The sequence below is a fragment of the Nuphar pumila genome, chromosome 9 (assembly GCF_984573655.1).
Source record: "Nuphar pumila chromosome 9, dmNupPumi1.hap1.1, whole genome shotgun sequence".
Lineage (NCBI taxonomy): Eukaryota > Viridiplantae > Streptophyta > Magnoliopsida > Nymphaeales > Nymphaeaceae > Nuphar > Nuphar pumila.
The window spans coordinates 113978670-114005764 of record NC_143257.1 but is presented as its reverse complement, the minus strand read 5'-3'; the positions used below and the strand labels follow the sequence as shown (position 1 = coordinate 114005764).

The 27095-nt window shown below is 37.3% G+C and overlaps 1 protein-coding gene across 1 annotated transcript; it reads left to right on the top strand.

Annotated features, from left to right (window-relative positions):
• Window positions 1-8564: 8564 nt before the first annotated feature.
• On the top strand, window positions 8565-22345 carry LOC149828938 (E3 ubiquitin-protein ligase BIG BROTHER-like). Its single transcript, XM_090017177.1, has 7 exons — window positions 8565-8705; window positions 9517-9760; window positions 10853-10887; window positions 16638-16682; window positions 19389-19513; window positions 21837-21945; window positions 22153-22345. Exons 1-7 carry the CDS (start codon window positions 8565-8567, stop codon window positions 22201-22203), a joined length of 750 nt encoding a protein of 249 aa, XP_089873303.1. The 3' UTR covers window positions 22204-22345.
• The last annotated feature ends 4750 nt before the right edge of the window (window positions 22346-27095 follow it).

The window sequence follows — 27095 nt, the reverse complement described above, 5'->3', positions numbered from 1 at the left end:
TAAAATTTTATGACATGAAGAAAAAATAATATAGTTTATGGATAGCTTCATGATAAGAATATATCATGAAGAAGAAATCCAACAAGCGTATGTAAAACTTTATAATATCATGAGTGCAATACAATGTGGGTGTTTGCCCCATTAAACCAAGTAAGAGATGTTGAATCCTGATAAAGATCTAATGTCAAATGGATTTCACATGGAATCCAATGACACACTTAAGTAGTGGGCCATTGAGATAGAAACTTTGATACTGGTGGGCCCTCTCCTTATTGGATTTTCAATATGTTTAAGAATCCTATAAAGTTGGTTTGGCTGGGTAACAACTACTTAAGAGAAAATAAATATCACAGCCCTTGCCACTATAAGATACACACAGTGAGAACACTCAATAACCATATTTCCTTCATGAGCATCTTGTAGGTATCAAACAGTAGGAGCTTAAGCATTTTAGTGGAGATTCACTTGTTGAGGACCTGCATGGTGGAATCATAGAATCCCCAACTGATTCCAAGAAGGTGATGATGATGTTATTACCAGTGGTGGGGTGTTGTTCACTATGATGGCATCGTCGATGATGGGGTGTCGTTTGGCCAGTTTGGGTAGGTCAAGCTGCTGCGAAGATAGAGGAAGGGCAAGAGAGGAGGGACGAGACAAGGAGCATCTCTTCTTGTAGGTAACACTCTTGATAGGAAAGACTCCAAGAAAAGACTCCTCCACCCCCCATGGAGGAGTATTTTTTATCAAAATTTGTATGATTTTTCATTTTTTTCTTGTTTGAAAATGTCATATACTTTTTTATAAGAAACATTCTTCTATGAAGGGTGAAAGAAAATTTTCTATCAAAGAGAAAATTTATTTTTACATTCACCACCACCAATCTCACCACATCTCACCACCACTACCCACCATCTCACCATCCTCCTCCTCCTTTCACTTTTTTTTTCTCATGCTATACAAACAAGCCAAAAACTTTCTTTTGAAAAATTTCGCATATCAAAAACCCTTGTAAGCAAAACTTTTTTTTTTCCTATGAGAGTTTTTCTCTCCTTCAAACGTGCCCTTAAAGGGCGTGTCTCATGTAACATCATACCATTATAACTTACGGTGGTACACTCTTGATTTACATAGATCTGAATTTCAATCTGCATTAAAGTTGACTCTGATGAAATTTTGGGTCATTTTCAAATCATTCTTATCTTTATGAATTGCTAACGGTTGATTTTTCACTAGAAAGTTGAGTCTAGATATATTAAAAGTGATTCAACCAACTAGCATGGTAAACAAATCAGGCTAAAGGCATTGCATTTGGTGGCTAGATCTGTACAAACAACAGTGTGTACCATCGCATGGTATCGATGTTCTTAAAAACTTGGAAAGTTAGAATGTTTGTCAAAGTGGCTCGATTAGTTTCATACCAGCGGGGGGCTTGTTTGATATGAGCAGCTAGTGTGTTGGGATGTGGGGCCATCCTTACCTAAAGATGGCAGTAGACCAAGGCAGGGGCAGGTGACAACGTCTCTATTTTCATCATATTTCAAAATTTTGCTCTCTATCATCGCCTTCTCCCACATATTTTGATTTTAACCTCTATCCTTGGTTCATTCATCTTTTCATGTCTTTCATCCCCGGTCTAAATGGTGTGAGGTGGAGCGAGACCCTGTTTTTCTGATCCTTCCGCCATTGTTACCTTATGCCATTAGAGGAAGGAGAAAAAGGAGGAGATGAAAAAAATGAGAACTCGCACGGCTCCTTAAAAGAAGAAAAGAAAGAAGATGCAAGATATTCAAAAAAAGGTTTTACGCTAGAAATATATATATATATATATATATATATATATATATATATTTTATAATATGTATAAGGGTATAATAATAATTTCTTTAAAGGGGATCGGGGAGGTGAAGGCATTGTTGTTGTTGGGATCGGGGAGTATAGAAATGATTGGAGGAGAAGGATTCATGTAGAGGACCCAAAATGATTTTCTTTTTTGTTCATATCGCCGACCCCAATTGTTTGGGATGAAGTTGTTGTTGTTGTTGTTGTTGGGGAGGTGAAGGCAAGAGTAAGTCCATCCCGCCTTCATTCCCACGCAGGTTTTGATTTTAACCTCTATTCTCTGTTTCATGTCCTCAGTTCTCAGTCCAAATAGAACGAGGCGGGGCAGGGCCTGTTTTCCCTCGGCCAACTGTCGTCCCTAGCCTAACCCCAGCTTGCTGTGATTAATTTCATTCACCTTTTTCCCTAACAATAAAAAAAAAAAAAGACTTCCGAAGGATTAATTTCGTAACTCTTTCCAAGTCGGCTGCAAAAGTCACCCCTTTCGAAGGGTATTTTTGTCATTTTGAGATATTATTGTCGTCTTGCACTTTCATTTGGCAACATGGAATACGTGTATCCTCGTTTTGTCTTCTGGTAGCCGAATCTCACCAACCTCCTCACAAATAATCTGAATGACAAAAATGCCCTTAAAGATTCTCAAAAATTGACACACCACAATATTGGTTGAGGCAAGGAACCTTAATGGGTCGGATTTGAGAAGGCTCCGGTGGGTCCTAACCTGGATACGCCTTTGAGGTGCTAGGCACGGCATAATTCTGGTTCTCATGAAAATTTCAGTGAGGAAAATCTCATGATAGATAGAATTTTTGTTTGATTTTTAAAATATTTTGATAAAAATATATAGTTATAAAAGCAATCTATTATAAAAAAAAGTCAAAATGTGTTTTTTCATTAATATTAAATTAAAAACACAATTTTTCCAAAATAAGGAATATTTGAAAAAAACATATTTTTTTGAAAATGCATCGTATTTTAAAAATATATGATAAAGTCATAATATTTTCAAGGGAATCTGGAATATGTTTACAAACCAAATATTTTTTCTAGTATGAATCGAGACTTTTATAAGTTTTTCACATTTTGTTTGCAAATTTCACCTTACAGATGTGATCTAGACATTTGGTTTTATAGAAACAGACCTCTTGGATCATCCAATTATGATGTATAAGGACTTTTAAGGGTTAAAAATTGACCACTTAGAATTTTCATAAATACTCAAGCATAAAAAATTGTGTTTCTTGATCTGATTACTATGATCCAACAGTGGATTCCTAGCAAATGGACCACGGGTTGAATTGGGAGAAGCAGTGGGTATCGCTGCGGGTCAATCCATTGAAGAAGCTTTCTTTCCAAAACAAAAGTTTAGTTAGGAAGCTCAAGCTCAGGTAGATCCGCTTGATAACCATCCTACATGTAAAGAGGTATCATAAAATGGCATCAAAGTTCTTTTCATCTTAGGGCATCATGAACAGTCTTAAGGCCATGTCTGATTTGGTCAATGAGGTAGATCCTATGAGTTTCAACTAAGAGGTTTGGAACCCACGAGTATAAAGGGATGGCAATGGATCGGGGGCAGGGGACAAGGTCTCCACCTCTGCCCCGTCTTAAAATCCTGCCCTCCATCCCCGCCTCTATCCTTGCACGGGTTTTGATTTTAACTTCTATTGCTGCCTCCATCCCCATTTCATGTCTTCCATCCGCGATCCAAACGGGGCGAGGCGGGGGCCGTTTCTCCCCGGTTCACTACCATCCCTATGAGTATATCAAAACAAGGCCTTAATATGGAATCAGTGTCCTAATAAGCATACTATGTTGAATGCGATTTAGTGATAAGATAGTGCTGATGAAACTTGCACATATGATTTTTTTGTTAGATAGTACAATAACATTCAATAGTAAGCATATATTTCTCCTTTAAGTTTACGCCATGCAACTGCAAGCAATGTTTTAAAAAGAGTCCTTGATAACTGACAGATTGGATACCGGCAGGATCATGGTCGTTTAATCCAAATTATAATCAATAGATCCTAATCTAAATATAGATCAGAGTGAGATTTGATGAAGTAGGGATCAATCTAGATCCAAATATGCACTGTATCCATTAAAAAAAGATTGAAACTAAGTTGTTTTTTTCTCTTTAAGGAAACGATGGATTTGATCCAAATATAAACCTATAACTGACATACAATGCTGATATGTGTGGATTTGGTATAGAGCAAACTAAGATTGGATATAATTCCAAATCCAAATAACTTACATCCGATCCAAATCCAATGTTTAACTGTTGTGTGGGATTAGGATTACCTAGATCCAAACCTAATATAAACTGTTAACATGAGAGAGAGAGAGAGAGAGAGAGAGAGAGAGAGAGAGAGAGAGAGCCATATTATGGTAACAACCCACAAAAATCCCTTCAAAAGGTCCTGAATCCTAGCCTAGATTTACGATTCCTTGCCTTCTTTCTCCCAAACAGTCTTTGGCATTTTTTTAATGGCCATAACGGTTTCCGACGCCCTCCCATTTTTTTTTTATTACAACCTCCCAAACACAGCCTAAGAGTTGGTGGTTTAGGGGAGTTGTGGATTTGAATTATTTATACCAAGTCAAAACTTTATTGGATGGTGTTATCCAAAGAAGGTTGTGGGCATAATGACAAATATCAGTGAAATTAAAAAAGAAAAGCCATTTTATCATAATATGGTTGTAAAAAATAAAATAAAATATTTTTTAGGTAAAAATATGTATTAATAATAAATAGATAATACAGTCTTATGGTTGAGGACTCAACCAGGTCCAAGCTTAAAAAGAAGAGAAATCAACTTGAAACAGTGATGGTGATACTCATTGCTGGACAATCCAAGTGATAACGGTCCAAAAGATGGACAATAAATGTTGAAAGTGACAATCCGAAGAACTAATTAGGAGTATTGTACATGTGATTAGGTTTGATTTTCCATTTTATTTGTGTTTGGTTCATATTTGGATTCAATCTCAAATGCAAAACAGAATACTGAATCTGAATCCAATTATTATTCATATTCGCTCTGCCAAATTGGACCGATCAGATTTGGATTTGGTCAACTATCGGACCCAGCCTAAAGGTGCATGGCACTGTCGAGTCCCATCGGTGTCTACTTGTTATGTTAGGGTGAGCCTAGACCGGGTTTGGGCCACCTGATGGGCTAAGCTGACTTGGCATGCTTGGACCGGGTTTGGGCCAAGGTTTTAGGCCTGAGCCCATTAGATACCGGGCTGAAACTTGACTCATTATATATGTGGGCTGGGCTTGGGCCGGCCTGATTGGACTTGAGTTATTTATTAATTTTTTATATTATAAAATTTTAAAAAATTAACTATTGCATATTAACTTGGTAACTATTTACCTAATTATCTAATTAGTTAGATTAATTTTATGAAAACTAGAAAGATAATTAATTGAGAGTATGAGAATTTGGGAACTTGATAATTATTACTATTTAAAAATGAATTGGTCATACTCAACTCACTTCACATTAACCAATTGGGCCAATGAGCTGGGTCATGGCTAGGGATGGCAGTGGGGCGGGGCAGGGCGGGGGACAAGGTCTCCACCCCCGCCCCGCCTCAAGATTTTATCCTCCACCCCTGCCTCCATCCCGGGCGGGGATGGATTTTATCCTCCACCCCTGCCTCCATCCCGGGCGGGGATGGATTTTATCCTCCACCCCCGCCTTCATCCCCGTTTCATGTCCTCCATCCCCGGTTCAAACGGGGATGAGGCGGGGTGGGGATATTGCGGGGAAAAGTGATCGGGGCAGGGTTGGGGTGGGGATGAGGCGGGGATCGTGGCGGGGGCGGGGAAAAGTGCACGTCCATCCCCGCCTCCATCCCAGGACGGGGATGGATTTTAACCTTCGTCCCCGCCTCCATCCCCGTTTCATACCCTTCATCCCCAGTCCAAACGGGGCGAGGCGGGGCGGGGCCCCGCTTTCCCCCGGTCCACTGCCATCCCTAGCCATGGCTGCTCTTCAAACCCGAACCTGATAAGAACTGGGCCAAAACCCGGCTCGATGCCCACCCCTACTCACCACCGCGGTGGTTACCCATGTAGTGGGGGCCAAGTTGAAGGCCCATGATCAAATCCTGTTGACGCATCAGGCTGCCATTGTCTTTCCACGGTTGGGGTTGGATGGTCATGTCTTCAACCTGGGAGGCAGGCCCATTAACTGACTTGCTGATCAGTGATGGTTTTCCTTCCTCGAAAAAAAGGTATTTATTAAGGACTCGACCCAAATACTGGTTCATCCTTTCTGTAAGGTTGTCAAAGGGTCAGGTTTGGTTTGAACCCAAATGAAACCAGACCCAAACCAGATTTGAGATGATGGTATTGGGGCTGAACTCAGGTCTAATTAGACTCACAGTAAGAGAAACCATACTAGCCTCCTATAAAGATTACATAAACCAGACCCGACCATACCTAGTAACACAATATTTTTGTATCGTTTTTACATTGAAAAATTAGGATCTTAATCAAAACTTGGGTTGAGCTCGGGTTTGGTATGAAATTTCACAAACCATACCCGGCTCTATATCCGTATATTGATAGGAGGCCGACCCGATTCTAATCGGGCTTCTTATTTATCACCAAAACCCTGACTCTATAAGGTTTGGTACCGGTTCTGGTCAAACCCGACCCATTAACACCCCTACCTCTCTGGTTTGTGCAGCACAGATACAATGTCCAATGTCCTGCAATAAAAGAGCTATGTTTCTCCATATGACCCTTTGTTTTCCATGGAAACTAAGTCCGACGAAGGGCGTTTGATTTCCACAGAGACCAGAGTGGGGCTCCGGGCTCGTCACCGATATGTTCCACAGATTACGCGGAACTCTAATTGCTGCCGAAGCCAAAGGGCAGAATTACCATAAAAAATGGAAAACGAATTCAATGGATTTAGTTTTCTTGGAATCAACAGTTGGTAAACCTGCTTCACTTCCAACCGCAAACTGTTTCGTGATCGGCTCTAAAATCAAGGTTGGAACCGTCATTTAATGTTCCTGTTGCCCGTTGCGCTCTCTCTCTCTCTCTCTCTCTCTCTCTCTCTCTCTCTCTCTCGTATGCACTGAGAGAGAGAAAAGCAGAGAAGAAAGGCTGGCGATCGAAACGCAGGCTTAAATCTCTCTCTCTCTCTCTCTCTCTCTCTCTCTCTCTCTCTCTCTCTCTCTCTCTCTCTCTCTCTCTGCGGGAGAAGTTGCGGAGGAAGCGAATGAAATCGACGGGGAAGAGAGCAATGAGCACGTCAAACTGAGGTAATAAGCCAGCTCACTCTTCGTCTCTCCGGTGGCGAAATCTGATAGACACCGGTAATTTCGCCACCGTAGAAAGGTTGGCCGGAATCCTTAGAAATTCCGGGAAAATAAACCCCAGGGGACGATTTTCTCGCCGGGAAAAACGTGATCCGGAGGTGTTGGCGCTTCCTTTGAGGTCTGTAGAAGATTTCGGTCTCGTATTCATCGTCGTTTTCAGGAATCTGTGCATTCTATCAAGATGGCCGATCTCTCCCTCAATCCTTCCTTCGTCTCTTTCTCTCTGTGTGATCGTAGGAACGTGCGAGAGAGAGGCTTTTCTGCTTCTCTCTCTCTTTCTGCGTTGAAGAAATCTCTGAGAAGGCGTCTCTCTTCTTCTTCTTTCTCACTGTGTTTGAATCTCTAGGAATGAAACTCTTTTTTCTCTCCATCTGTGTGTGTTTGAATGGAATTTCTAGGAACGAGACTCCCTGTGCTCTCCCTCTGCGCTGAAATGCTCTCTAGGAACGCCATTCAATCTTTCCTCTTTCTATCTGTACGCAGGAAGCTTCTCTCTCTCTGATGAAAGAAATCTTTCAGAACAAGAGTCTCACTTCTCTCTTTCTGCGTTGAAGAAAACTATGGAAACGGTAGAAAATGAAGGAAAATTAGCCTCTTACCCGACTAAAGGAGCAATGCCGCTGCTTTTCCGACGACGATCGGCCGGGAACCGGTGCCTCACTTTTCCAGCGATTGAGTTTCAGAGATTGTCCTGAATGAAAAGGACAAAAGCAAAAGGAGAACAATTCATTAAATAGGAAAACGCCTTCCTCGATCATCGCGTTCTCTGAAGTGGAGGGCTAATTTTCCCTCCTTTGTTTCCTGTCTGAATCCGTTCTCTCGCTCTCCCTGCGGTCAACATTTGGTCATCGTACAGTCAATTCGGTCATAGCGGGGAGCAATAAAGGAGATCGTGAAATGTCGAGGGAAACGAGACACAGATGACGTTTTCTCGAGGGAAAACCGAAAGCGTCGAGGATCCCTCGATCGCTGCGTTCGTATGAAGTTTACCTCTAATTTCTCCTCTCTTAGGCCTACATTAATTCCTTGATTTGTTTATTCATCTCTCTCTCTCTCTCTAAAGGGGACGAGGTTTGATGGGGAGGTTTAACGGTGCCGTGAAACAAGGAAACCGCACCGTTTCTAGTTTCTACCGTTCTCTTTCCTTCGGTGATATTTCACAGGGTAGGTTCAACGGCAACGGAAATCGGTAAAGGCTCCGTTGAGAGTGGACGGAGGCGTTCAAGGATTCCGTTATCCTCTGATTATCATTGAATTTTACGGCATTTATTCTTGCAAAGTCTTTCTCTTCATTTAATTTTTGCGATTCTTCAGGGTTCTCGTTGCTCTCTGCTTCCGGATTGTATAAATCGAGAAAGGTGTGTCGAAGAACCAAAATGAACGGGCCCAGGCAGCTGGAGGTTCACTACATAAACACGGGGTGTCCTTACACTGTGACGGAGAGCTTCATGGATCTGTTCGAGGGCCTTTCTTACGCTCACTCAGATCTCGGGTTCGAGGAGAGTTCGCATGATGAGGTTGGTACATTTCATTCATTGGTTGGTATTCTTCGATGTTATTATATTTGTAGTGTCAATGTGGACTTTAGCGTTTTGGTTCTATGGAATGTTCCCTCTAAAAAATTTTATGTCATTGTTTGGTAATTGATGTGGACATTTTGAGTAGTTTAGACTGCTTGGCTGCTTTTATTGGTTTATTTAGCATTTGACTGCAGTTTGTTTTCTGTTTAGGTTATTAAGTCTTAGCATGTTTGCTTCGTGAATTGAAAGCCTACTCCAAGTCTTTGAGAATCCTTCTTTTTGTTGTTTTTTGGTTGGTGAAGTTAAAGCCTGTCTCGTATTGGGAATTTGCAATGTAAGATGGATAAGAAATGGAATTCTCATTCCACATAAAATGAGAAAGGGTCATTCTCAGTTAGCAGCTGAGAATATGAGGTCCCTATTTTTCTTGTTGAGTTTGGGCGTAATGGGTCGAAATAAAATGTTCCACATCGGGTTTCAATTCCATGAACCATCCATCCTTTCTGAGAATCACGTGAAGTATATAACCCACAGTACATGATAAAAATTGAGGAAAGGCTGATCCTAGGTATTACTATTTGGGAATGGTCTTTTCAATTTTGTTTGGTTGTTTTTTGCTGTGTGGCGGGTGGTGGTGGGTGACTGGGTGGATCGTATATCACAAGTTGAAACAATGTTCCAATCCCATGGAATTGTCTTTTACATGAAAGGGAAAACGTGTCTAATTTTCTCACTTTCTCAGGAGAGGTGAGAACTTGGATCCAGCTATTTGTGTGTATTAATGATTTGTGGTATTTGTGATATGCAGGAAAGTTCATACTTGTCGTTGTATATGAATGCGAACAAGCAAGGATTACCTGGTCCTACCAACAGTCTGTATTACAGTCATAGTTATGCCTATGGTATTAATGATGCTGAGAGAAATGATGGAGACCAAAGAACTTGGGAAAGTTATTCCATGGCAGACTATGATGAGCCACTGCCAATTATCATGCATGGAAATGGTAGTGCTGGATCTACTTCAGTGAATGGTCCTACTCGTACTGAAGAATGTAAGACATTATAAACCAACAGTTGATGTTTTCCCCCATTTCTCTCTAGTTGTTTGTTTGAGGCAAATGCAAGAAGCAACTTTGATGTTTTTTGCTGCCCAGATGATTTCAACCCTCATGCCATCTAATGTTCTGGTGTGCATGAGTTTCGAGAATATAGAGCTTCTAAGGATTGCTTTCTTCTCATTGGCTGTTGCATATCATGAAACAGTTTCTCCTATCCTACCTATGTGTCTATCTTGTAATATAGTTCTCTTTTTGTTTTTTTGTTTTTCCTTTTCGTTAGGCAAATATGGGATTTCTGTGCAGTTTTTAATTCTGGAATGGTGCTGTTCTTAATGCTATCTAAATTATCAGTTGGGTGGTAACAATTAAAAACCTTCACTTGAGTTTGCCATACGTACATTTAAGCTTGTTGCTGATCAAGAAGCATTCCCTAGGCTCACAGGCACCAAAAACGAAAAAACAAAGACCTTGTCTCTGATTGATCATGTTCATGAATAACTTACATGCAAAGAAATTTCTCCACCTGGCATTTTCCATTGTATCACTTTCACATAAAAAAATGACTTTTGTGCCTTTTGGACAAGACTGCTGAGCTATCCTGGTTTTGAATATATTTGCTACAGTAGTTATCCTACATAAAATGTCACTACACATCTGCCCAAGATCTTTTTGAGCCAAATTTGCCTCCTTGTTTTTGAATTCCAGCAGATGCAGTTACTGCTGTGATATTTGGCAAACCACTATGCGCATGATTTCTGAAAAAGTTATATGCTGGTTTATCTTGAACTTAAAGTTGACATTGCAATCAGTTATGAAGAAATTTGTATCTTTATAAATTGAGTCTGTAGTATTGCCATCATGGCATCATCTGATGCATTTTTTCTTTTTTACGATTCACATCATCTGATGCAGTTAACAAGGAATGTTAGTCTTGGCAGGGTGATATTTTCCTTGATTTTTTGTGGTTCCTTTGTTTCTAGATTTTGTAATTAAGTGTACTTTTGGAATTGTTTCCTAAAATTAATTGGAGATTTGGGATTTGACTGAAAGTTAGATGTTCATTAATTTGGATATTGAATGTTGCAGGCAATCAAACACACCATGCTGCAAGCAGTTCCCAGGTGCCTAAATCAGTGTCCTTTTATAGCTGTACATCTATCTTCATGTGAAATGGATCATTCATATGTGCCAGATTCAAATCACGGATATAGACACTTTGCTGCTTTGGAGAATTATTTTGCTCTCTTTGCCAAATGCTTTAACCTATTGTATCTACATTTTTTACTTGCTTTGTTCTTCACAAATTGTGAAAACTGCCTTGTGATATTGATATGTAGATATTTTAAAATGAGTTTTCCTATTCATGACATTTTGGTCTTATGGACTAAGTTACCTGGATGCTCCTACAGGTTAGAGGTTGTTCAGATTGGTGTCCATCCATGTCTGACACTGACACTGATACATCCTGACCTGGCTTGGACATGACTATTTTCGAAGTTCAGTGTTTAACATTTTGGAGATGCTAGACACTGTGTGCCAAGTGTTGTGACACTCTATTTGTGATGTATGGGCACTTCTTTAATAATTTGAAGTATACTTTCATTTTTAAGTATGGATTATATAGTGAAAAGTTTTGACCTTCAGCACAAAATGTATTATTGAGTTTATTTTCTAAAATCGGTTAGGGATTTTTCGTTTAAACTTCAAGGATTTTACAGCTTACTTATTTCTTCGTTTGTTTTATTGTGCAATTCTCTCAGATATTTTCTCCCTCTGAATGATAATTTTTTACAAATTGTGGTGCATGGACAATCTCAATAATGCTTTTCTAACTTGTTTTACAGCTGGCCATTTTTTACAGATCTGTGATGTTTGAATTTAAATTAATCAATGTTGCATTTGTTGAACTTTTGCCAATTAAGCTACATTCACGATTATACTTCTCTGTAAATCACTGTGTTATGGTTGCTTGACTTGCTTCTTCCTTCTTTTGGATTCATTTTTATTGATGATTTTTTGTTGCCTAGTAGTGCCTGGTTTGCCATGTATATGTTACTTTTCATGCCCTTATTTGTTTGAGTGGGCATAACCTTTTATGTGTACCAGGTGGATCCCAATCAACATCAGTTGTATCAGATCTTTCAGATGAGTTCACTCATAACATTTTGGTCTGAATGAAGCATGATTTGGGTAAATTAGTGTGTAGGTTATTAATTGAGACCTGCAGTATGGGCTTAGTCAAAATTTCAAGTGCTAAATAGGGTGAGAAATCTACCAAATTTGCTTGAAGTGTCTTTCATTCTTCAAAAACATGGCTATTGGTACCTTGGTTCCTTTTCTAAAGTCCAGCACCTTTATCTTTCCTATGATTTCTTTCAAATGATATTTTCCTTTTGGCATTAACTTTTGTTGTTCCATGCCACTTTTCCTTTGCTGAGCAATATCATGTTTGTACTTTTTTCCATTCTAATCTATGTCACATAGGTGCAGGTGTGGGTGTGGGTGCGGCGATATGGCACTTTAAAAAAACTTGGGTGCGGGGGTGCAGGAGGATATATATATATATATATATATATATATATATATATATATATATATATATATATATATATATATATATATATATATATAATTTTTAACAGTTAACAGTAACACTAATGAAATAAAAACCTTTGGGATGTCTAATATTTACAGATACAATCCAACCTTTGGGTTGTCTAATCAACCAACCGCCTAAGTGAAGCTATTCTTTTTCAGCTTATATGATGAAAATGTCAAAAATAACCATTCGGTACTAAACTTTCTTCCAAACTAAACCACGCTGCCAATATACCAGCAAACCTTTTTAGGCTTATCTGACAGCAACCTTTTTTATTTTCCTTCCAGCAGCTTTTATCATGATAAGGTCTCGCTCCTCTCATCTTTCATTGTCCTCTGGAAAATGCAAACGAAACCATGAACCCCTCGAATGGAAATCATATACACTCTGACGGGAACCTTTTATGGCTTCACTTGAGCCTTGCGGACGTCACCATAATTACTGAAATATATGCACTCTGGTGAGCTTACAACCGATTCCTAAATGAAGCTACGGATGATCTCTGTTCAACCTGAAAATTGCCTACCATCAAATCCCTGTTTGCATAAAATGTCCAATTAAAACAGCACATACTTTTTGAAATAATAAGAACCATCCGATTATAAACATAAATACCTATCAAAAGCACCATAGGAAAGGGAAAAATCAAATGAGAAATTATCATTGCTTTCCCTATTTTCTTCCTTGAAACTCCCCAACTCACGATTGACCATCCACCTGATTCTCCTCATTATCTCCATTGAAGATGACGACCACACATAATAAACCCATCAAAACATTTTTATGCTGCGGGCGAGAGATTGAGAGAGAGAGAATGAAGGAGACATACCTGGAGTCGCCGCGCCGCTGGGTTGAAGACGGAGAAGAGGAGGCGTCAGGGTCGGGAGGGGGGGGGAGGAGATTTTTTTGCCGTAATCCCCCTCCCAACCCCATTTCATCGGGATTTTTTTTTAAGTCCAAAATTAGACAATTAAGACCCTGGGTGTGTTGACCGCACCCAGTGTCGGTTTGACCACACCTAGTGTCGGTTTGACTGCACCGGGTGCCGCACCCACACCCAAGTCATGTCGCGTCGACGCGGGTGCGGCACCCGGCTGGCCGAATCCCTGTGACATAGATTCTAATCATTGGCCTTTTGTCAGTCTCTTACAGTTTACTAGTTTGCAAGAACTCCATATTCTAGATTTAGAGCAAATGACTCTCCCTTTGTTATTGTGATGGTAGATATTACAATATGAAATTGCCAAGCCTCTTTGTGCTGATCGTCTGGGTAACCTGCCAGTAAGAGTGCTATCTAGAGGGTGGCAAAAAAGCCAGGTTGTTATGAAATGTTCCATTTCCAATATCATGACAGCTGACAAGTCAAACTCCATTTGATGCTAGAATAATTGAGTATCTCAACTTGAATATGTGATTAGTACCACAAATATGAGTGTGTAGACTAGATTTGACAGGAATGGAGCATGACAGAAAAGGATGTATTTTTTGGAATAGATATATGCATGTGATAGAGCCCCTTTTTCAAGTGGAACTGTTTGGTTTCAGTTGAGAATATAAATCCAAAAATCATGTCGATGGATATTTAGGCATGTAACCCACATGAAACTAAAATTTTGGGGCACAGAGGCTCGCCCTCTAAATTCTTTAGCTGACTAAAGTACTGTGATTTTAGATGCTGCAGTTTTTATGCCTATTTTTTCAGCGGTTTCATATTTTGAGTGTATGGATGATATGATGAGAAGAAGGCTTTATATTCCTTTACCTGGAAATTATACATGGTAAATCTTTGCATGTAAGAGAGAAAATGGGGTTGGGTCCTAGCATACCCAAGCATGGACTTGCATGTACATGATTATGTATATGCAAATTTCTTAATCTAAAGCAATAAAATATGAATATCATCCTAAATGAAAATTCTTGAACATCAATTCTAAGTTATTATGATCACATCTACGGTGTCGGATTGACTTGAAATAACTCGTCTATGAGTTTTGACCAGAGTTACCGGAAGCTTCTTAGATAGGTGGGAAGCTCGCTTACTGAAAACTCTCTTCGGAAGCGCTATACTCCTCGCTTCCGAAACTTAATGGGAATCTCGATTCTTCCACGCTTTATCTATTCTTCTTATATGTTTTCTCACTCTACTTTTTATGTGTTTTTTTTGTGTTTCCTCTCACGCTTGTCACTCACTTCCATGTGCTTTTTCTAAATTGGCAGTCATCATTTTTATATTTTATTAAAAATTTCATTCTTACAGTAAAAAATCATGAAATTTAAGAATAGTCATTTTTATTTTAGTTTTTATTTGTGTTCCATTTCTATTCCCTTTCAATTCTTATATTGTTATTTTTATTCCCGCTTCTCGCTTCCTATACATTTTAAAATGCATTGCTTCTTGCTTCTTGCTTCTTGCTTCTTGCTTCTTGCTTCTTGCTTCTGCTTCCCGTATCGTTTTCCGCTTCCGCTTCCTAATCTAGCAACCTTGGTTTCGACTCATTGACACCACACACACGTGTGCACCATATATACATATATATATATATATATATATATATATATATATATATATGTATTCACCAAGACCATTCTTGGTAAGATTTTTCTTGGGAGTTTTTTTCAAAGTTGTTTTTCTAGGAAAAATATTGGAAGTTTTAAAATTTCAAAAAATCTAAAGAGTAATAAACAAGATAAGAAATAATAGGTCATAAAGTATTTTTCTTGCAAAAATATAAAGGAACAATTAGTAAACTTTTAAAAATATAAAAGAAACAAAAAACAAACAACATATACTTAAAATGTATAAAAGACATTTTTTTATATCTTGGGAAAATATCACCGGTATTTTATGTCAAGTATTGGCTGACCTTGAAATACTGATAATGTCATGATATTTTGCAAGTATTTCCATTTTGGAGTTCCTTCTTTTCTCCAAAACTCTCCAAATGCCTCCTACCAATAGAGACTTAAGCAGAAGGCTTTTCTTCATTGTGCACTTTGTTTTTCCCTTATAAGATTTGTAGTTATGTGCTTGCAAAGATTGGCATTAAAACTATATATTGATGCATCGGCTGAAGGAGACACTGCATTAGTAAAATCACTGTCTTGGGCATAACATCTCTAGATTGTGAGTGTAGAGATGATTATTTAAGTTTTTGCTAGTTTTGTTTCAATAAATCGATGCTTTGGATGATGAGAATTTTGATCACTATGAGGCTTCTATAGAACTTGAGAATTTCATTGGATGAAAGGGTGCAACCAGAGTTATCGGAAGTGCCCTTGAGAGTGGGGAAGCATGCTTCCCTGAAGCGCGTTTCGGAAGTGTGAAACGTCGCGCTTTCGAAATGTGCTGGGAAGCATACCAAAAAACTGGGAAGCACGCTTCCCATTTTGGGGAAGCTCGCTTCTCCCTTTTTTCTATTTTTTTTGTATTTTTAATTTTTTTTCTCTTTTTTCGCTTCCCCCTCGCTTCTTAGGTCACTTCTGGTTCGCTTCCTAGGTCGGTTCTGAAACGATTCCTATTTCGCTTTTAAGTCGTCTCACGCTTCCCGCTTCCTAAAATTTTGAAAGTGCCTCGCTTCCTACTTTCACTTCCCGTATCGCTTCCCGCTCTCGCTTCCTCGACTGGCAACTCTGGGTGCGGCTGACTACTTGTGCGCTTAGAGAGAGAGTTAATGCATGAGGTCCTGATTAGGAGGCTACATGGTCTGTACATGATGGGCGTCGCTAATATGCCATGTTCATGATTTAGGCTTATTATTTGCTTCCCCCATCATTGTTGGCATCTGAGGTCTCTAAGTAGGATAAGTAGGAATGGATGCTTGACTTCAAGTTGTTCAGGTTTTCCCTTTATCCTTGAGGGCTTGCTTTAGGCAAGGAATATTAGTAGATACATGAACGTTTGTCCTGTCTTTTTGTTGATCCTCAGATGTTTTGTTTGTCAATGTGATTGTGAGATGAGATTTGTTCCTTTGTCAATGAATGCTTGCTGGGATGTGTAATTGGGTGAATTTTATTTTATCAACCTTTTTAAAAGATGTGGAGTTGACATGCTTGTGCATTATTAATAATATTTCATATGCTTTGGGATTATTGTACATTTCATCATAATATCAGGATTAAATCCTTAGAATAGGAGGCAATATGGTTTGTGAATATTCAGTATCCTTATGATAACATTTGAAGATGTACATTTTTTAAGGTCTAAAATCTTACCAAGAACTTCGTTTAGCGTCTTCTAATCATTTTATGCTCTTTGGTTTTTGAGGATAGCAGGTGTTATGGGAAGACAATATCGATCCTGATAACATGACATATGAGGTGTGTTAATTAGATTATTCTATTTCCTGGATAGCATTACTTATTGTTATATGGACATGGATTCTATGATTATGGTAGTGTAGCTTTTTGTGGTAGATTGTAGAGTGAAACTTTTTATAAACTACTATAGTTGCATTTAGATGGTACTATTTCACAGAGTTTTGCATCCAAAAACCTACTTGTGTTGCACCTTCAATCTTTCCTAAAACTGCACAGAAGGATCTCCTAATGCAGCTCCAGTTTAGCTAGAAAATCCTGGTGATTCCTGATTTGTGTTCATTGACAATTCAAATATTCTGCTGAATTTCTTATCTCTTCAACTGGAAATTTTAGTCGTGACTCAAATATGGACCTGAGAATGTGTAGAGATTTCACAAATAAATGTTTAGGATCTAAATCTTTCAATGTATAACGGAAAGAATGTATTAAATGCTGCAATACACTTAGGATGCACTCTTTCATTCCCTTAATAAAACTCTTTCTGTGATTTGGTCATCAATGAGAATTTGCCAGAAAAAACTGAAACTACTATGTTTAGGATATGAATTTGTGCATTGGAAGTAGGCCTGTATTTGTTTTATTGTGGTAGCTTTTATAAGGTTTCAAACATTTTAAAAAAAAGGAAAAAAGAAAAAATTGCCCCAGTTTGTTTTTTCCACGCGCAGATTTTCATGTTCAATTTGCCAGATGGTTATAGGCTAGCTGCCTTAATCAAAGGGATCCTGGTTCAAATCCTGTGTTTGTCTAGCAATAAATAAAGAAAAGTTTAAAAATAAGATTTGATACCATCTTATAGCTCCTTCTAGCAAAAAGGTCTTTGGGGTTGCTTTAAAGGAATCGTTTGATTTCTTTTCTACAAATGATAATATTCAAAATTTTGAGATAGTTATCATTCTGGTGAAAACAACAAACTGCCTTGTGCTTTATGTAAAGCTTGGATCTGTTCACAATATTTGTAATTTGCAGCCAACTCCAATTGAATTTTTATTCGAACTTACCATAATTTTATCTCAGTTCATCAATTTTATTATATATGGTTGGAGTTTATAGGAAACAAAAATAAGACATATCCAGTGTTGTTAAAAGCGTGCCTTGAGGCGAGGCCCATCTGCCCCTCAAGGAAGAAGAAGTGTTGGTTTTCAGTTTCTCAGTTACTTTTACATGTTAATCATATTTTTTAGTATTTATTTTGGATTTTCTATTTCTTATTGCTTGTTGCTTCATCAATAAAGCTATTTTTTATTTATTTGTATTTTTAAATATTTTTTTATAGTTTTTTTTTTAGTTTTACAACAACTACGCCTTCATCCCAAAACAATTGGGGTCGCTTAGGCTTACGCTTTACGCCTCGCCTCAGTTTTTGGTGGAGCGCCTCACTGCACCTCAACGCTTTTCACAACATTGGACATATCTATTCATTCTAAGTTTTCCTTTAATAAGAAAATCGCCAACTCTGGAAGTGATGGAGTGGGAGGGTAAATGGAATATATTGATCCAGCTTTGAAGTGAAATCTAAAGCAACAGAAAACATATTGGCTGAAAGAATAAGCTATTTACGATTTCAAGAGTCAGGTGTCCACATATTCAACATACTAAGCAATATCAGTGCAAGATTTTCAAATGTGTTCCATTATTTGGATCAGTTTGGAGATTGAGAAGAGGCATCAATTGGAAAACAAATAGCTACCTTTTTTCTTTTCTTTTTTGTTTTGTACTTGTTCCTGATGTACAAGAAGTTGTTGGGAATTCATGTAAAGTTGCGTGCAATATTTTCTTTGTACCTGAGATAAGTGGCTTTTCTTCTCAAGAAATGTTTCATGCTTCTTTATTAACTGGAGAATCATGGAGAGCATCTATTAGCGCATCAAGGGCATTCCCAGTTGTAACAATAAATTAGGACGTCATAGAAAATTCATAGTGACCATTTCCTGGTAGCTTTTTCCTAGAACTGTGGCTATGAATTAGACTTGGGTTTGGCTATGTGTGAGACCACTATTGACCCACTTGCCTGGGGGATAAAAAGGGGCCAGGATTTGATCTTTTTGGGATTGGCCCTAGGATCTCTCATGACTAGGCTTGACCTAAAATAAGGCCTGATCATATGTGTTTTGGTTTTACTAAACCCTATTCAGAAGGGGAAAAAAAACACCCAGGTCAGAAAGTAATCATTCTTGGGCCCAAACCTTGGGTCTAAGCCTGGCCTGTCACAGGTCCAGTACCACACTACCCAGCCTGATTTTCACCCCTAACAAGAACCTTAAGTCTCAACTTTTTTGATCCTTTGATTATAAAAAGGCTGATACTGTGATTGACTCGCTGTCTTTTCATTTTCATATTTTAAAACTGTGTAACTGTGGTCAAATAAGATAGCTGGACAGTAGACTTGCAGTATCTAGCTCTGAGGTCTTGGGTTTGAATTTCTCCCATCTTGGCTATGAATGCGGAAAATCAAAAAGAGGAACAAAATTTATTTGTTGTCATAGATTGCAATCTGAAAACTTTTTTGACTTTTTGCTTAAAAAATCAACAACTTTATTGACAGTGAATTTTGTTAACATGGCTATAAAGTGCATATTCCACTGGATAGAAGCTAGTTTAGAAAATATATTCTGATAATTAAGTTGGCTTGGTCCATTTATCCTGTTCTTGATTATCCATTATGTTCTGATTCTTGAACTCATGTCAATGCTTGATTGAACAATGCAGGAATTATTAGATCTAGGCGAGGCAGTTGGCACTCATAGTAGAGGTCTGCCACAAGAGCTGATTTCTTCACTTCCAATTTCAAAATATAAATGCAGTTTTTTCTCAAGAAAAAAGACACGAGAACGGTACAACCATATTTTCTTAACATTGTGATTAGATGGTAGTTCTGTAGATACCTTTGTTGTCAAAAGCGCTAGTCGGAGCCTAGGCAAAAGATCCCTAAAAAAACTAGTCGGGGCCTAGGCAGGACCAAAAAATCAAAACATTAAGAAAAAAAATATTACAGTAAATAGTTAAATTTAGTAACAAACATATGATTGTAACTAGTGGGCTTAGGTGAGACAAAAAAATATTAAGAAAAACAAAAATATTACAATAAATAGTTAAATTTAGTAACAAACATATGATTGTAACTATGGATGAAGTGTGTAATTCAGTGTAACATGTCGCACAATTCATGAAATTGTATAATATTGAACATACACCAAAACTTGGTGCACACAATCCGATTACTCTCTCTCTCTCTCTCTCTCTCTCTCTATATATATATATATATATATATAGAGAGAGAGAGAGAGAGAGAGAGAACTATCCTGCCCCTGTTTCGTTAGGTCATTGTTAGGACTCCAAAAATCATAGTTTTTAGATGCTTTATGCTCGATCTGAACCGTTAGATGTGTTTATGATTGTTGCTGAATGAAGAACATGCAATTGATTAAGCATCTTTATGCTCAGATAGAGGTAAAAATATCATTGGTTGATATCGTACCAAAATTTTATGATAAAATGTTCACATTTTTGCATCAAATCAATTTTAGACAAAGTTTGTTTTTCAATAAATAAGTATTGCTAAACACATCTAATGGTTCAAATTGAACATAAAACATTTAAAACTTTGATATTTGGAGGGTCTTTGACTCTTAAGGGTGACGTAAAGAAAAAGGTGATAGGATGAACCTCGTTCTTATATATATATATATATATATATATATATATATATATATATATATATATATATATATATAACTGAAAAACAAATTTTGTGTGTGTGTCAAAAACACATGCATACAAGTAAACAACAAAAATAAAAAAGAAGATAAAAAAAAGGAGAAAGAGGAAGAAAAAAAAGAAGAGGGTGGAGGGATGAGCGAGAGGGAAGGAGGGAAAAAAGAAAAAAAAAGGGGGTGGGTGAAGAAGAAGAAGAGAAGGCAAAAGGTGAAAGGAAGAAGAAGAAAAAGAGGAAGAAGAAGAAAAAGAGGAAGAGGAAGAAAAAGAGAAGACAAAGGAGTGAAAGGAGTCAGAAGAAAAAATAAGAAGGTAAAAAAGAAAAGCAAAAAAAGAAGAAAAAGAAAGAACAAAAAAGAAAGCTTTTGGGGTTGGAGGAAGAAAAAAAAGAAAGAAAATGAGACAATTTTTTTAAAAATGGCAACCATGTCCGTATGGCCTAGGTGGGGCCAGCCTAGGTAAAAAAAAAACAGAGCTCTATTGCCTAGACCCATAAGCCTTGCGCCTAGCCTGCCTAGGCACCGCTTTTGACAACTAAGATAGATATTGTTTCAATTTGCTTATATCTTTTGTTCGAAGAATAGATTTTCACTGTTATGCTTCCAGTTCGCTCAATATGTTTTATTTTAGACCATGTTTTGCTTTTTTTACATCATGATCCATGGATCATAATCCTATGAGATATGGAGAAACATCATTATTTTCTGGATGGGATTATGGGAGTAGTAGAATGTAAAATAGATGTTTAAAATAGAAGCAGTCAATGCCTTTAAGGAGCAGTTTATACAAATTTAAGATGCCCAGTTTTCAACAATAAAAGACAGCTATGTTGATAATATTTCATGGACTCCTTAACTTGGAGTCCATTTATTTCCAACTTATGAAACAGTGAGTACCTAAAATAGATACGTTAAAGAGAAAAATAATTTGATGGTTACAGAAAATAATTTAGCAACAATACACTCTTTAATTTGAACAAAGCCAGGTTTTCATCTTTTTTTGTGTCCATTTTGGTGCTCTCTTATATTTTGGCCTATTTTCAATATGTATGACAAAAATTGTGGGTATTATATGTCATAATAAGGTTCTTTTTACAAGATCACAAACTTGGGATTGAAAGGGCAGCTAATATTTGATGAAGGTTGTCAATAAGGAATGGAAAGAAGAACCACCACTTAATAAACCTTAGTCACTGATATAGGTTGAGAAAGAGAGACTGTCTGGTGGTCAACCATAGACTTGTGCAGCTTTATATGTCAGTCTGGACTAACCCAGTTAACTGACTGTGGCCAAGTTTCTGACATCAGCATATGGTTGAACAATCCCAACAATTTTAAACTTTTAGTCTATTATCTGAGCGCTTTCTGTATTTTTGGCAAAATTTTCTTTCCATTTTCAGATGCTTTTCTGTATGAAGAAAACTTTTTAGCCCTTGGTTTGCAGTTGTGTGATCTGCCAAATGAACTATAGAAGAGGTGATAAGTGCATGACGCTGCCTTGCAAGCATATCTACCATGCGAGCTGTGTTTCCAGATGGCTGAGCATCAACAAGGTTGGTTTCATTGACTTGTTAATTTCAGGAGAGATCCACCTAAGTTCAGATGATCAACTCATTGCAGGTCCAACGTCAGTTTGATCTGATCCACTCCTGATGTGGAGTTACAACAATGTCAGAAATAAGAAAACAAAATTACTTTTAACTCAGATACATTCAAGTCTCTCGTCATTGTTTCTGATTGATTTTGGGTTCCTTCTTCAGGCTTGCCCTGTTTGCTTTGTTGAGGTTTTCTGTGAGAAGTGCAAACCATGAATCTGCATTAGGAGTCCATTTTGGAGGGGCTTGTATCAATTTACACAGATGTGTGTCTTGCTGTTGTTATCTTTTGTTCGTTCTGTTCTCTCACGTTTCACTCAGGAGTACAGGGAACATGAGGTTTGTGTGATCTTTTGAGCTTGTAGAAAGCCTTATTTTCACATCCTTTTCTTGGCTTATCTTTATCCTTTTTTCTTCTGTTCTGTTTTCGACAATAATGTGAACATTTGTAATATTGGAAGTTGTAGTTCCCCAAATTTATTTTCTTGCCTCTTTTAAGTTTCTGATTACTATCGTTGCCTAAAGATTTCTACTGACTGTTAAAACCTGATTGGATCTGGGGTCGAGACCTGACTGGCCTTGGGCTTGATGTCATCATCACCTATTTTGAAAATATTATTGTGATATTTTTATATTTTTGTATATTTCAATTTTTTTAATAGCAGGTACTCTCTTGAGGTTTTCCCAAAAAGAGTAAACTTTGTCGAAAATTATCATCAGATTTTCCCTTGCTAAAATTCTCCAAACCTGGGATTTGTGGCATTGGTCCCGACTGCTGATACTGGTAAACTGATTTCAGTACTAATATAAAAAAAATGGTGCCCATTACAGTGACAGAAAATTTTCCTGGTAATATCTGTTTTTTATAATAATTTTATTCTGACAATCTCTTAAAGAAAATGTTGGCAATCATAATAATTTACAGATTAACTATAACAATGTTACTCGCATTGTAATTTGACCTTATGCTTACAACACAGTAGGATATTAACCTTAGATCTCTCTCTCTCTCTCTCTCTCTCTCTCTCTCTCTCTCTCTCTCTCTCTCTCTGACTTTCTTTTTATCTTCACATTGAAATCCACCAAAAATCTAAATCCGACAGGCATCCATAGCCTGCCTGCAAAACTGCATACTATAAGGCCGTAAGGGCAAATAGCTGGATCCATGGTATGAACCTGAATCTGTCATATTTACATATTGGAAAATGACAGTACTTAAAAATAATGTGTTTTAAAAAATGCCTCACAATTTATCAAATCCGTCGAATGGACAATATCATGGGTTTTAAAATTTTTCTCGACGCTTTTACTTCTTGTAGGTGCGGATTTTTTATTTTTGCATGTCATGACGCGAATTTATGAACCTGAATCAGTTGAATGGACAAAATCGCATCGGAGGTTGGATTTTTCAAAAAATATTGCAAAATTTCAAACAAATAGCGAAATCTGCGACGTGTTTTATGCGATCAGTTGGGAAAGTCATAAAATTTGCAAAAGTCCCATAATTGCAAAATTATAGACGAGTATTGCATGAAGTATTGTGAAAATCCCTACGAGCACAGTATAAAAGCAAAGCTAGGGTTTCATAGAAACTAGATTTTTTGTGGCCTCCAACTAGTGAGAAATTATAAGCATTTTTTCAAAATCAATCATCGGTGGTGAGAAGATCGGCAGTGCTTCATCGATAAAAATTTATCGATGGTGAGTTTTTCCAGTAAGAGCACCTTATAGTATGGGTGGCATTGGAAATGAAATTTGCAACACATTTCTGCCATAGAGAACAAAAATGATGATGATATATCTACCCATCAACACAGAGTTGATGTGTTCGATCACGTGGTATGAGTGAGATATGCAACATTCTTGAGACCTCCACTCTAATGAACTGAGTTTTTTCGGTAAGCACATCTTATGGAATGAATAAAATAGAAAAGCAAAAGTCTACAAGTTAGCGTTCGATGGGATGAGATGCAAGAGAACAACACAGAGTGTAGTGTTATCTCTTCATCAAAGATGTGGTGATATGCAGCATTCTTGAGGCCCAAGAGATTGAGGTACTCTTGCACATACTTTATTTTCTCTACATCAAAGAGGCAATAATAAGCTACCTCATTTTGTGAAATGAAATAAATGAAATGTATGAGCGGTTTCGCTTTGTGAAAGAATATAATGAATGCAATGTATGAGAATCTTTATTTTGTGAAAGAATTGAATGAATGCAATGTATAATCGACTTCATTTTGTAAAAGAATGTTGTTTTATTTCTCAACCCCCTTGTTGCATCTATATGTTTTATTTTTGCAAACCTCGAATTTTGGCCCCCCTCCAATGATTTTTTTGACAAATCTCCTGCGAATGATGGAGGCTAATACCGGTGTGATGCTAATAAGAAATTTTACAACTTTTCGCATGTACCTTATAAAATTTCTTTTTGATTTAGCATATAATGAACAAAAATTTACATGTACCTTGCGAAATTACTTTTTGATTTAGCATATAATTAACAAAAAGTTGCACGTACCTTACAAAATTCCTTCAAATATAAGTCACTAATTGTGAAATTTGCATTTACCTTTACATAAGCAACACGTATCAAAGAAAAACAAGATCAAATAATTTTATTCCTTGTTATACACACAATTCATTCTCATAAACAAATCAATCAGCTTTTATAAAACAAAAATCAAATAACCTCATTTTTTGTTACATACACAAAAAACAAAGAATCAAACAATTTCATTACATGTTATATACACAATTCATTAATAAACAAATGCATGCACATGATAAGACTCTTCATCAACTTTCATTATTGCAAGCGCAATGATCAACTTCATCAGCTTTCATCCACTTACACAATAGTGGTCGATCATTCTGCGTAACCAATCCATAATGAAAAAAAACTGAACCTACAACACAACATTAAACCAAATGAGTACTTGAATAAAAAAAGCACAATAGTGAAAAAACATTATGTAAACTATAAAGATGCATGTCAGACAAATTTCTAAATGCATTGAATACTCACATATTACTTCATAATCATGTTTCCGCTTGTTATGGCTAAGCTTGTGACATACACTGCACTTGTATGACACCATCTTCTTGTATTATGTTATCTATCTCTTCACTTTAAGTCACCCTACTTTCTTAACTTGTGTTGGTGGTAAGACGAGAATAAGGGTCAGAGGAGCAACATGTGGGACATTATTGGCCATCAGATGAAATTGATAAGTATCATATGTAGCTCGATATTATTCAACTGTATAGAACTTGTCGTAGTAATCATCTGAAATATTGCCCTCATACAAAATGCATAAGATGACATGCTCGCAAGGAATTTTGCTAACCTGCCACTCTTCACAAGGGCATTTCATACTCTCAAGATCAATATTATACTCGTACTTTCAATCACAGGCTTCGTAGTGATGGTGGAGGCAATGCACTACTACCACGTGTAGCTTTTGTGCTTCTATCTCACGCTTTTTAATCTTTGTAATTATTTCAAGCACCACAATGTCAATCATTTTCTCTCCATTAGTCCTTTTCTCATAAAGTTTTATCAATATTATATGAAGCTTCTCAATAAATAGGATTAAGGGTTTATCATATATAAGGAGAATCCACTAATTAGAGCACTTCGCGTTATTAGAGGTTAAGCACCCGTGCCTTCTAACGAAGAAATGATTGTTAGCCCAATGTATCAGTTTTACCTTATCAACAACATATTTGTATGCTTTTTCACTTTGCTCACGGATCTTTGAAATATAAAAATGACACTGCTATCTCGTGGGTGCTTTGAACACCACCAGTATACACTAAGTGGTGCACCAAATTTCTTCAAAAAGTTCTCAGTCAGGTGCTTCATGCAATATCCATAATGACAGTTACACAATGTGTGAGGGACAACGTAATTAAACCAGTCACATTGTTTTATGACATAACTACATTTTTATGATTTTTTTCATCTGATTTCTTGAATGAAAAAACACTTTTAACTATGTATCACTTTGACTTTTTATATTTATCCATAAGAAACCCTAGTTTAGGTGGAGGGGCCCATCAGAAGAGATTGATGCTCCATTGTACCCCAAATAGTTAAATACCCTTTGGTTGTTACTCATGCCCACTACAACTTTGGCCATAAGACAAGGAATGCACACCTTGTTGTTGAACTCGTGACATCCTTGAACTTCAATGTCTTAAGCAGACCCACCTAACCAGATGTGTGAAGCTCTTGTGGGCTTTAACTATGTATTACTTTTTTAACAAATTTTTGCAGTTTCATTCATTGCCAACTATGATCTTACCCTTTGCACACAAAGACTTTGTATATCCGGCTAAGTGGGTCAGCTCAAGGTTGGTTAGACAACCTATGCGGGGCAGGATTGAACTATCCTACCTATTCCTTCATATTAGTCATCTAAAGGAAGAATTATAACCTTCCCATACGAAAATACTTCAAAGTTAAAACCATATCAGGAATAGCAATTGCATTTGGTTTTCATCTCAACAGAGAATAGGAGGCAAATGTATAATTGTTTTTGAACTTTTGATGGGTCTCAATGCTAACTCCAACAACACTAACGCTATTGTTTAACTAATGTAGCATAAGTAGGTTATTAGCTAGACCAAACAAATGTTTCAGACTCATATGCTAATAAAAACACCATATCTCCCATGGCCTCCATACCTCTCAACAATATTTCCTCAAGAACTGTTATTTTCAAGGAAGAAAGTTGTGAATGTAAGCACAAAACATGTCATTCAATTTTTCAATTTTATGTTCTCATTTCGATGTATTATCGAATAATGCCCTCAAATTGGCTGATTGAAAAACATAATGGTTTAACTAATGGAATCTTATTAATAAAAAAAAGCCAAACATATAACATCGGGTCATAGAATAATGTATCGATCACCAAATTGTTGTTTTTTCCCTTTTTCCTGCAATCAGTAGAAAAAAATCATATATGTTTGGGATTGTTAGGGTGACATGGCGAACATATATCTTCCCATCCAAGGTCACTGATTCTCTTATGTCAGAATGAATATCAGCATAGGCGGAGCCACACTCCCCCCCCCCCCCCCCCTCACATGAATCCAAG

Coding starts and splice junctions, on each gene's coding strand:
- LOC149828938 (XM_090017177.1), top strand. CDS start 8,565: ATGAACGGGCCCAGGCAGCTGGAGGTTCACTACATAAACACGGGGTGT. Junction 8,706..9,516: donor AGGAGAGTTCGCATGATGAG/GTTGGTACATTT, acceptor TGTGATATGCAG/GAAAGTTCATACTTGTCGTT. Junction 16,683..19,388: donor CTGATAACATGACATATGAG/GTGTGTTAATTA, acceptor TGAACAATGCAG/GAATTATTAGATCTAGGCGA.